Consider the following 12,568-nt stretch of genomic DNA (forward strand, 5'->3'; position numbering starts at 1 on the left):
AGGTTGATCATTTTCATTTCCATCAAACGATGTGGCATCCTTTGGTTCCTAACACATTACACGGTCCATATCAGTACAGATTCCCATTGAGATCTGATGTTTTCAAAGTGTTCCTTTAATTTTTTTGAGCAGTTTATTAATCATACATTAATGCATGAATAATAATGATAATCTAATAATATGATATATGATAGTATAACAGGGGACATTTTTCTGCTTTGAGTACTTTTACTTTAAATTCGTCAATACACTAATCCTGATCATTACCACATACTTTTACTTGTAACAGAATCAGAATCAGAATCAGAAATACTTTATTGATCCCGGGGGGTAAATTATACAGCACCGGTGCTCCATTCAAGAGTAGAAAGCAGCATAAATTTAGAAATGAAAGTATGCACAAAAATAAGATATAAAAAATATACACATTTACAATATTTAAGTGAAAAATAAAAGTAAAAAAGATATACAATAACAATGTATATGTATATATATATATATATATATATATATATATATATGTGTGTGTGTGTGTGTGTGTGTGTGTTGCACTGTTGCATATGTATATATATATGTATTGCACTCATACTAACAGAGTATTTTTACAGCGTGGTAGTACTTTTACTTAACTAAAGGATCTGATATTTTATAACATATGATAATAATAGATTAATTTTTCCATGCGGGTCTATTCAACTGCTCTTAAAGGGAACCAGAGAAATGGCTTTTAGTAGATTTTAATTGGTTTCTGTTCCACTTCCTGTTTCTTCTTCTGCTGTTTGACAGAAAAATAAATGTTGTTAATTATTAATATATTAATTTACTGATCTGAAAAATGATCTGATTCCAAACTGTTACACAGCGGGTGTGTCGACATGTTGTCTGTGTGACAGCGCCCTCGTGTGGAGGTGCAGCAGAACTACAGCTGGCTGCTGCTGACCTTTGACCTCTGAACCAGGACGGAGCCAAATCACAACCTGCTATGGCCCCTGGTCACTCGTCATTAGTAATAATAATAGCACTGTAATGTAGGCATAATAACAGGATGTAACAGGCTAATAATAATTTATGAATTATGTTATATTAATTCAGACCATAAATAAAAGCACTGTTACTGTTTTTGGATTACTGCCTGATGGCTGCTACAGATGTTCTTCATCCAACATCCGTCGGTTGTTTCAGTGAAATGAAAAATAAAAAGCGTATAGGTATATAAGTATTTCTACACTGTGGTATTATTACAGTGCTCCAGGAAACAAATGTATCACAATATTAATACTATATTGATTAGTGATTGATATTTGTTTGTTGTGTGATTTTAAAAGAATTCAAATGGATCTATTCTCAGAGAAGCTGCTGCTGTCTGTGGTTCTGTGGTTTTGTAGTTCTGTGGTTCTGTGGTTTTGTAGTTCTGTGATTCTGTTGTTCTGTAGTTCTGTGTTTCTGTGGTCCTGTGGTTTTGTAGTTCTGTAGTTCTGTGGTTCTGTAGTTCTGTGGTTCTGTGATTCTGTTGTTCTGTAGTTCTGTGTTTCTGTGGTTCTGTGGTTTTGTAGTTCTGTAGTTCTGTGGTTCTGTATTTCTGTGGTTCTGTAGTTCTGTGGTTCTGTAGTTCTGTGGTTCTGTGGTTTTGTAGTTCTGTAGTTCTGTGGTTCTGTAGTTCTGTGGTTTTGTAGTTCTGTAGTTCTGTAGTTCTGTAGTTCTGTGGTTTTGTAGTTCTGTATTTCTGTGGTTCTGTATTTCTGTGGTTCTGTAGTTCTGTGGTTTTGTAGTTCTGTAGTTCTGTGGTTTTGTAGTTCTGTAGTTCTGTGGTTCTGTGGTTCTGTAGTTGTGTGGTTGTGTGGTGCAGAGCTCAACATACAGTGCATCCGGAAAGTATTCACAGCGCTTCACTTTTTCCACATTTTGTTATGTTGCAGCCTTATACCAAAATGGATTAAATTCATTTTTTTCCTCAAAATTCTACACACAACACCCCATAATGACAACGTGAAAAAAGTTTTTTTGAGATTTTTGCAAATTTATTAAAAATAAAAAACCTGAGAAATCACATGTACATAAGTATTCACAGCCTTTGCTCAATACTTTGTTGATGCACCTTTGGCAGCAATTACAGCCTCAAGTCTTTTTGAATATGATGCCACAAGCTTGGCACACCTATCTTTGGGCAGTTTCACCCATTCCTCTTTGCAGCACCTCTCAAGCTCCATCAGGTTGGATGGGAAGCGTCGGTGCACAGCCATTTTCAGATCTCTCCAGAGATGTTCAATCGGATTCAAGTCTCAGTTTAGATGGCCGGCCAGCTCTAGGAAGAGTCCTGGTGGTTCCGAACTTCTTCCACTTACGGATGATGGAGGCCACTGTGCTCATTGGGACCTTCAAAGCAGCAGAAATTTTTCTGTAACCTTCCCCAGATTTGTGCCTCGAGACAATCCTGTCTCGGAGGTCTACAGACAATTCCTTTGACTTCATGCTTGGTTTGTGCTCTGACATGCACTGTCAACTGTGGGACCTTATATAGACAGGTGTGTGCCTTTCCAAATCATGTCCAATCAACTGAATTTACCACAGGTGGACTCCAATTAAGCTGCAGAAACATCTCAAGGATGATCAGTGGAAACAGGATGCACCTGAGCTCAATTTTGAGCTTCATGGCAAAGGCTGTGAATACTTATGTACATGTGATTTCTTAGTTTTTTATTTTTAATAAATTTGCAAAAATTTCAAAAAAACTTTTTTCACATTGTCATTATGGGGTGTTGTGTGTAGAATTTTGAGGAAAAAAATTAATTTAATCCATTTTGGAATAAGGGTATAACATAACAAAATGTGGAAAAAGTGAAGCGCCGTGAATACTTTCCGGATGCACTGTACCATCAGCATGTGTGCAGATATTTAAAGAAGGTGAGCTCACGTGTTGAACATGTCTTCACATTGTGTTTCCTGTTAATGTCACAGATATTTATAGATGAAGCATCGCTCACAGCTGTTTGGATGCTTTTTGTACCTGAAATAAATATTCTAAATCTGGAACCTTGAACCAGAAACAAACTTTCTGCTCTTACTGTAGGTGTGTTCACCACAGGAGGGTAACATTTTGTCTAATCTCTAAAATCTAAGGGGTCTAATGTACGGTGGCCTTTTAGGACATTCTTTGATAGTGAACCTCAAACCTTAAAACTAGTGTTCAGGAACAAACATGCTGACTTGTTGCTGCTGCTCAATGAAAAGTCAGAGGATCCCTGACGTCATATGTAAAGATAGAGGGGTTCATCCTCTGAGGACACCCAGGAAAGGTGTGCAACTGAGGCCCCAGACCCTCAGGGGTCCCGGTGGCCCCAGAGCCTCTGGGGTTCCCTCAATTTATGATAATTTGATTCCACTAAAGCCTTATAATAACTGAAACGACGAGTCTGAAGGTGACTTCCACATCTTTTACTTGAGGGCTGTGTGTCACAGCCTTCATTACATCAGTTTGTATTGTGCGTATAAGTCACATATTCCAAAATACATTTCTGTGTAATCAAATAACAATAACACAGCAACCTCGGGGCAGAAGAGTTTTTCAGAATAAAAGCACAGCTCAGTTTCTTGAGCTTTGGGCGAAATCTGCTGTGTGAACTGTCCCTGATACTTTAGATACGTTAGAGAATGAAACTCAATTACAGATTTTTACAGATTATTGCCTGTTTTAATTGACTTCTACACAAAAAAGAACATGTCAGTGATCCAGTTAGATGCTTGTATGTGAGGAGACACCGGCATCATGTGACACACGCACACACACACACACACACACACAGCAGGAGTCACATCGCTGCTGGTAAAAATAGCATGTTGTATCACACACACACACACACACACACACACACACACACACACACACACACACAGAGTCAGATCTCAGTAAACAAGCTGGTGAAAGTGAGCAGGACGTGAACAGAGACTCTCAGGTAAGAACAGAAGAATCTTCTCTCACAGCTTGACGTAGTTTGGTTTTAATCATAAACAGAGACGACAGGAAACACGTCTTGATAAATATGAAGATATATTTAAATATAAATATATAATTAAAGATAAGCAGGATGAAGTGTGTCCTCCAGAGGATCATGTTTACAGTCACAAGGCAGTAAACATGACTGATGAATCATGGGAAGTCGAGTTCTCTCAGAATCCTCATATTTAGCATGTTAGCATGTCAACATGCTCACCAGAGTCCTCATGGTTCATCCTCTGGGGATCATCAATGTCTGAACTTATTATTTTTCATTAGTTAATTATTAACAAATCCATCAAGTCGTTTTTAAGACAAAGTGTTGGACTACATCAAAGAAGTTAGTAGCTTCATGTATACGTCAGCAAATAAAAGCAACAGGTGTAAAAGAGACTGAGGAAGAACAAAACACCAAAAAACTGAAATAAATCAAAATAAGAGTAAACACGAAACAGGTGAGCTGCTTTTTAAAGGTGTCCACAGATCTGAAGTCCAAAGAGAGACAGTTTCACAGTTTAGGAGCCACAAACCTCTTTTAGTTTTCCTGGATCAAAGGATGACCAGCAGACCCTGACCAGAGGAGACCCCTCAGAGACCTGCTGGTGATACAGGGCTGCAGCAGGTCTGTAATGGAGGCAGCTGTCTGACCCTGCAGGGCTCTATAAGAGACCACAAGAACCTGGAGCTGGATTCTGACTTTGATGAGGAGCCAGTGAGGAGAAATCAAGATCAGTGGCACATGAGATGTTTTGGGGGATCTGGTCTCAAGCTCTGCAGCAGCATGTTGGACCAACGATCCAGGGAAGTTCTGCTGAGGAGAAGAGGGAGTTACAACAGTCGAGACGGGACCTAACCCTAACCTGGTCCATAGGGGCACCTAGACCTCGTAGGGAGGATTTAACAGAAGAGGAAAAAGAACTTAGGCCTGCCATGACCTTAGAGACAAGACTGAGGGGAGCAGTCAGCATCGAGCTGTCAGAAGTGATCTCAGAGAAAAGAGTTCAGGAAGTTATTTCAGTTTAAAGCAGACGAATAACTGAACACATGAGATTCATGTGAAGTGTCTTATAATCTGTCGGAGGGGAAACACAGACAAGACAAACAGAAGAACTGCAAGCTGGGACAAAAATCTGCCATTTTTCAAAGTAAAAGCCCTCCTGTGACACGTTGGCAGACTCATGAGAACCGTGAGCGATACTTTTGTCATATTAACGTCCGCTGAGTGATGAGAAGGTCAGACAGCTGATACCAAACACACCTGAGAGGAGAGAGAACCACAGTCCAAGATCCAGGCCCTCTTCCTCTTTGTTCAGGTCAAAGTTTCCAGAGTCAGCCGGCTCAACTCTGGACGACTCAGCAGAACCAGATGGTTTCTTCTCAGGACTTCTTACATGTTCAGCAAATTAAAACAAATGAAACTTTTCCAACACACATAAACATAAAATGAATTGTGTGAATGAACCAGGAGAAGTTCTTCTGTACAACCATCAGACCGAGATATTAAAAGAGTAATCTTGAGATCAGAAACTGATCAGACCTTTTTTATTTAAAGTAAATCGTTTTGAAAGCTGTCAAATAAATGTTGTGGAGTAGAAAGAAGTAGAAATATTTCACTCTGAATTATAGTAGAAGTATCAAGTTGCACAAAATGGAAATACTCAAAATTGTACTTAAGTATAATACTTGAGTAAAAGTACCTCATTTACATTCTGAAATCTGGTTTTAGAAGTTACTAGATAATAAAATGGGATTTTAATCTTGAGGAATAAAGTCTTGAGGTCTCCTTTTCTTCTTCTTCTTCTTCTTCTTCTTCTCCCCCCCCCCCCCCCCCCCCCCCAGGAGCAGAGATGGGTTTGGGGAGGAAGGTGGACGTCCCGGTCTGTGATCTGTCTCTGATCAGAGGGATCTGGGAGGTCCGAGTGAAGAAACACCGACAGAAAGAGAAGAAAGAGCAGGAGAGGGTCGAGAAGAGCGCCCTCCCCAAGTAAGACGATCACAGCTGAACGGTTACAACATGGAACCAAGTACACTAACTCAAGTACTGCACTTAAGTACACATTTGAGATACAAGTAGCATTTTATGCTACTTTCTATTTCTACTCCAGCACATCTCAGAGAGAAATATTGTACTTTTCACTGCACTACATTTGTCAGACACTTATAGCTGCCAGCTACTTTTTACATAAAAAACACATATATGATATGATGTAGTAGTACCCAGTAGTATACAAAGTATGTACATCTGGCTCCACATTGACGAACTACAACACTAAACTGCTCTTACATGTATTCATTAGTGATAAAAACAGAATATATTCTGTAATAATGACACTGTGAAAGGAGCTATTCTGTATAACGAGTACTTCTTTTTACTTGAGTAACATTTTGAATTCAGGACTTTTACTTGTAATAGAGTATTTATAGACCACGGTATTTCTACTTTTACTTGTATAAAGGATCTGAGTACTTCTTCCACCTCTGGACAGGAGACGTTAACCACTGACCTGCTGTTTGACAGCTGTCTGTAGCACATAGTCTGTGTACATTATGTACCCTCTCATATCAGTTTGATAGTTTTCAGATCTTCACTCAGCTGAGAACTTCTTCAGTGGAGTAAAAGTCAAACTATTCAACCTGTCAGTCAGAGACAGACTCGTACACAGCTGACTGCTGGTAGTCATGAACTATGAGAGTCACGGCTGATTTTAGTCATATGAACACACAGACTGCTATTTATATCCCAACATCAGCGCTGTGGTACAACAGTGACGGCAGGTCAGCGTCTGGACTCCAGAGAGCAGAAAGGTCACGAGTTTGGAGAATGAACGGGAACATGCAGTCTGTCTGAAACCTAATATGACATTAAGATGAAGCTGCAGATGCTTCATTAACACGTCTGTCTGTGTCTGTAGGATTGACCAGCAGTGGCAGTATCGTATCTACTGTAAGACACTGAAGACCAAAGAACTGAACCTGCTGCACCACTACCTGGAGAGAGCTACCCTGACTGATATACAGCCGTACACAGGTAAACATGACTGATATACAGCCGTACACAGGTAAACATGACTGATATACAGCCGTACACAGGTAAACATGACTGATATACAGGTGTACACAGGTAAACATGACTGATATACAGGTGTACACAGGTAGACATGACTGATATACAGCCGTACACAGGTAAACATGACTGATATACAGCCGTACACAGGTAAACATGACCGATATACAGGTGTACACAGGTAAACATGCCTGATATACAGCCGTACACAGGTAAACATGACTGATATACAGGTGTACACAGGTAGACATGACTGATATACAGCCGTACACAGGTAAACATGACCGATATACAGCCGTACACAGGTAAACATGACTGATATACAGCAGTACACAGGTAAACATGACCGATATACAGGTGTACACAGGTAGACATGACTGATATACAGCCGTACACAGGTAAACATGACCGATATACAGCCGTACACAGGTAAACATGACTGATATACAGGTGTACACAGGTAGACATGACTGATATACAGCCGTACACAGGTAAACATGACCGATATACAGCCGTACACAGGTAAACATGACTGATATACAGCAGTACACAGGTAAACATGACCGATATACAGGTGTACACAGGTAAACATGACTGATATACAGGTGTACACAGGTAGACATGACTGATATACAGCCGTACACAGGTAAACATGACTGATATACAGCCGTACACAGGTAAACATGACCGATATACAGGTGTACACAGGTAAACATGACTGATATACAGGTGTACACAGGTAAACATGACCGATATACAGCAGTACACAGGTAAACATGACTGATATACAGGTGTACACAGGTAAACATGACTGATATACAGCCGTACACAGGTAAACATGACTGATATACAGGTGTAAACAGGTAAACATGACTGATATACAGGTGTACACAGGTAAACATGACTGATATACAGGTGTACACAGGTAAATACTGCTGTAATAGTCTTAATTTCCTTCCTTTGTTACTATACTTGTTAATAACGTGTTGCTGTGTATCTGTATTTGCTGAACATGTTGTTGTGCATTTATTCATTTATATATGTTGTTGTTGTTTATCTGTCAGCAGCAGAGCAGCAGAATCAGAAAGACCAGCATGATCAGAAGGATCTGGAGCAGAGCAAGCTGATCTTCCAGCTGGATGGAGATCATTGGACGGTGAGCCAACAGGTTCAGGAGAGAGTTACTACAATGTTCATGTGGGGGAAACTAACCGGTATAAGTGAATGTTTTTGCAGGACTTCCCCAAAGAGCTGCAGTGGATGACCTACCTGAAAGAGTGGCACGTCAGAGGGACGAAGATCCGTCAGCTGCCTGACTACCTGGCTCTGTTCACCCAGCTCACCGTGCTCGAGATCCCCAAAAACACCATCGCCGAGCTGCCACCTGAGATCGGTGAGGATGAAACACAAGTTTTCCAACATGATACAGTTTCAGAGGAGAGCTGTCGGGTGAAAAATACAGATCCAACCCGATGGGTTCAGGATGAGCTCCGGTTTCTTACATCCCTTTGAGTTTCATAAAGTCACTGTATCCCCTGCATACCTACATTTAGTGTGTCAAACATCACAAATGTTGCAGAGGAACAAACGTCTCAGCCTCCTCTGTCCTCAGGTAAACTGACGGGTTTAAGGGAATTAAACGCCAGCTACAACCGTCTGTCCAGAGTCCCTCCAGAGCTCGGAAACTGTGAGAACCTGAAGAGACTCGAACTCGCAGGGAACCACAACCTATCCGAGCTGCCGTTTGAGGTGAGGCCGAGAGGACGGGATGAAGCACCCTGTGGTAGTTTCAGTACTTTGTTAATTCAATAACACAAATCAACAGACAGATTCTGGTCTGGTCACACAGAGACTGGACACTGGCCGGTTAACAGACGAGAGTTAAAGGAGTTAAAGTTTGACATTATGGGAAATATGTTTATTCTCTTTTTGCTGAGAGTTAGATGTTCAGGTTGAAGGACGTTACTGCCTGGGACAAGAACTTCCTGGAGACTTCCTGCTCAGAACAAGAAATACTCAGAGAAAACACTGCGGTTTGTGTCCAGATGAAACAAACAGGATATAACATGTTAATCAGTGAGCTTTAGAGCTGCTGGTAGGTGGACTTTTGTTACCTGTGGACAGAGCCAGGCTAGCTGTTGCCCCATGTTTCCAGTATGTATGCTAAGCTAAGCTAACCAGCTGCTGGCTGTAGCTTCATACTCAGCTTACAGACATGAGAGTGGAATCAATCTGAACATCTGACTCTGAGAGAAAGAGCAGCAAAATGTCAAACTATCCCTTTAAATATAAAATGCTTTATAATGTTAACCATCAATATTTCAATATGCTGTTTAGACAAAAAGACAGCGATTGTTAAAAAACCTTTAACACATCGACTGATTTTAACAGCGATCCATCATGTGCTTCATTTTGTCCATACATGATTATTCACTGTCACTGTGTTGATGACGTCACTGTGTTGATGACGTCACGGTGTTGATGATGTCACGGTGTTGATGACGTCACTGTGTTGATGGCGCCACTGTGTTGATGACGTCACGGTGTTGATGATGTCACGGTGTTGATGACGTCACTGTGTTGATGACGTCACGGTGTTGATGATGTCACGGTGTTGATGACGTCACTGTGTTGATGACGTCACGGTGTTGATGATGTCACTGTGTTGATGACGTCACTGTGTTGATGATGTCACGGTGTTGATGATGTCTGTCAGCTGAGCAGCCTGAAGCAGCTGGTTCACCTGGACATCGCGGACAACAGGTTCGTGTCGATCCCCATCTGCGCTCTGAGGATGAGCGGCCTGCAGATGTTGGACCTGAGTAACAACAGTCTGTCCGACCTGCCGCAGGACATGGACAGGTAACTGGTGACATCATCACTACCTGTAACCTGATTACTCTGATGTCCACTGGATATGTCTCCACTAGTCTTCCAGAAGTGACCTCCAGCTGAACTCAACACACTTCAGAGCTGTTTGTGATGTTTAACTGAAATCATCCAGATGTGGTGACACACACTTATTCATCTTAATGACACACTGACACACTTAATTTTTTGTTATTTCCTGAATAGTTAAATGTTAAACTGAGATTCGAGCTGCTCGGCATAAACAGACCTGGAGTGTAAAAACAGAGCTGCTAGCAGGCTAGCTGTTTCCCCCTAGCTAGCTCTTTATGCTAAGCTAGGCTAAGCTAGTCAATGCCTTGACTCTATCTAACACACAGACATCAGAAAGAATCAGCGTATTAGAGAATAAATGTTGAACTACTCAGATTACATTGTGCTTTAGTTGTGCATATTACCTCAAACTTGTATAAATATTTGTATAAATATATATAAACTCCTGTGTGTCTGCAGGTTGGAGCAGCTGGTCACCTTGCTCGTCCACAAGAACAACCTGTCTTACCTCCCTCACTGTCTCACCAACATCTCCACACTCAAGATGATCGTCGTCAGCGGCGACAAGCTCAACTGCATCCCGACCAAACTGTGCAGCAACCCCGACATCAAGTACGCGAACCCTTAACAGTCTGAGTCAGGGACAAACAGCATTTTAACAGCTTAAAAACAAAAGACTGTCTTGACTTTCATGAACTTCAGAAGAGGATCTTATAGTGGAAGTGGAGATGCTCAATTTTATTTTGTTATTCTGCTTCAGGTTTACAGCTTTAAAATGTAAAACACCAAAAACACAAACAAACAGCAGCTGCGACAAATAAAAAAACTACAGCTGTACCACTCGCTGCCTGCAGGTGGGGGCAGTGTTCAAACTGCAGCAGCTGCTACAATCTTTGCCTGTAGGTGGCGACAACAGACACAATCTCTGCCATGATGATGAAAACACATTGCAGCACTTGTTGCTCCTGTTATCAGACTGTTCTCAGGTTTAATTGTCTCTTCTGTTCCCCGGCAGGTTTATTCGACTGTATGACAACCCAGCTGGTGAAGGGAAGAAGAAGAAAGAAGAGGAGAAGAAGAAAGAGAAGAAGAAGAGGTGGAGAGAGCCGAGAGAGGAGGAGGTGAAGAAGGACAGCAGAGAGAAAGAGTTCATCGAGGCGTACATCAGCACGCTGAAGGACAGAGGTGAGGCTGCAGGAGCTATGGAGGGTCGGAGGGACAAAAAGCTTTATTAGTAATTATATCAAGCAGGTGAACTGCAGCACTGTTTATTATGTTAATCTTGAGGCTTGATATTATTTTTTCTGGGGACAACAAACTGTATATTGACACATATTGAAAAATAAAACATATTCAAATATTCTTTGAATATATAAATAGACAACTTACATTTTACAATAGACAAATACAGTTATTTTTTATCATTTTCTATTTTATTCTATTTTCCAGGATAACATATTACAAAATATGATGCTAAATAAGAAAAATAATTCTTAAATATATTAAAAGTGGAGATACTTCGTAAATGGTGCTGCATTTTGGAAAAATATTGTCTGCTATATTACACATTACTTTATGAATGAATGTATGTGTTTATATATTATTATATCCATATGTGTAAAATACTATTATATTTTGACCTTGTAATACAATTTTTTTGTGTAATAATTTGTTGCTGTTGCGACTCTTTTGAAATAATCAAGTGTATTCATATTATTCATAACTTCTGTACAATATTTGAATTTTGATACAACATTTAACGCTAATGTGAACTGCCGACAGAGTGACCATCAGACAAATCAGTTGACATGTTGTTTGTCCCTCACCAGACACCGTCCCCTACTCCACCACCAAGGTCTCCATCTCCTGCCTGCTGTGAGGAAGAGGAGGATGAAAAAGATGAAGGTTGAGCTGACGGTCTGTGTCACCATGTGAGTGACTGAAAGTTGATACAGCACTTTTCAAAGCAGCACTAGAAAAGATAAAAACAAAACCACATTAAAACACAGTTCCATTAAAGTCCTGGTTCCCTCGACTAAAAGCCAGTGGGATTTTGGATTAATGCAGAAAATAAAGTCTGTGGCAAACAAAAGTTTATGATATTGACACGTTTTGTTCAGCAAGATAATCTTCACTGATGAACTTTTATGATTTTTGAAGCGTAAATGGAATCAGCAGAAGTACAAAGCTAACGTTAGTCTGTAAAGGAGCTACAGCACGGTCACATGACTTCACCGTCACCACTGAGCTTCACCTGAGGAGGGTATAGATAGATATAGATATATAGACAGATAGATAAATATAGATATATAGACAGACAGATACAGATATATAGACAGACAGATACAGATATATAGACAGATAGATATAGATATATAGACAGACAGATATAGATATATAGACAGACAGATATAGATATATAGACAGACAGACAGATACAGATATATAGACAGATAGATATAGATATATAGACAGACAGATATAGATATATAGACAGACAGATAGATATAGATATATAGACAGATAGATATAGATATATAGACAGACAGATACAGATATATAGACAGATAGATATAGATATATAGACGAGGCTGTAAAGGTGGACTAGTGAG

General features: G+C 40.2%; 1 protein-coding gene across 1 annotated transcript; it reads left to right on the forward strand.

Annotated features, from left to right (window-relative positions):
• The first annotated feature begins 5,838 nt into the window (after positions 1-5,838).
• Positions 5,839-11,862, forward strand: lrrc2 (leucine rich repeat containing 2). The gene is made up of 9 exons (XM_070904936.1): positions 5,839-5,975; positions 6,904-7,019; positions 8,120-8,211; positions 8,292-8,448; positions 8,668-8,804; positions 9,772-9,917; positions 10,416-10,568; positions 10,972-11,141; positions 11,786-11,862. Exons 1-9 carry the CDS (start codon positions 5,839-5,841, stop codon positions 11,833-11,835), a joined length of 1,158 nt encoding a protein of 385 aa, XP_070761037.1. The 3' UTR covers positions 11,836-11,862.
• Positions 11,863-12,568: the final 706 nt, after the last annotated feature.

This window comes from Enoplosus armatus, chromosome 4, assembly GCF_043641665.1.
Source record: "Enoplosus armatus isolate fEnoArm2 chromosome 4, fEnoArm2.hap1, whole genome shotgun sequence".
NCBI lineage: Eukaryota > Metazoa > Chordata > Actinopteri > Centrarchiformes > Enoplosidae > Enoplosus > Enoplosus armatus.

What these genes read in the sequence shown, in the direction of transcription:
- lrrc2 (XM_070904936.1), top strand. Translation starts at nt 5,839, where the DNA reads ATGGGTTTGGGGAGGAAGGTGGACGTCCCGGTCTGTGATCTGTCTCTG. An exon ending in GAGAAGAGCGCCCTCCCCAA is followed by an intron (nt 5,976 to 6,903) that starts GTAAGACGATCA and finishes CTGTGTCTGTAG; the next exon opens with GATTGACCAGCAGTGGCAGT. An exon ending in TGATATACAGCCGTACACAG is followed by an intron (nt 7,020 to 8,119) that starts GTAAACATGACT and finishes TTTATCTGTCAG; the next exon opens with CAGCAGAGCAGCAGAATCAG.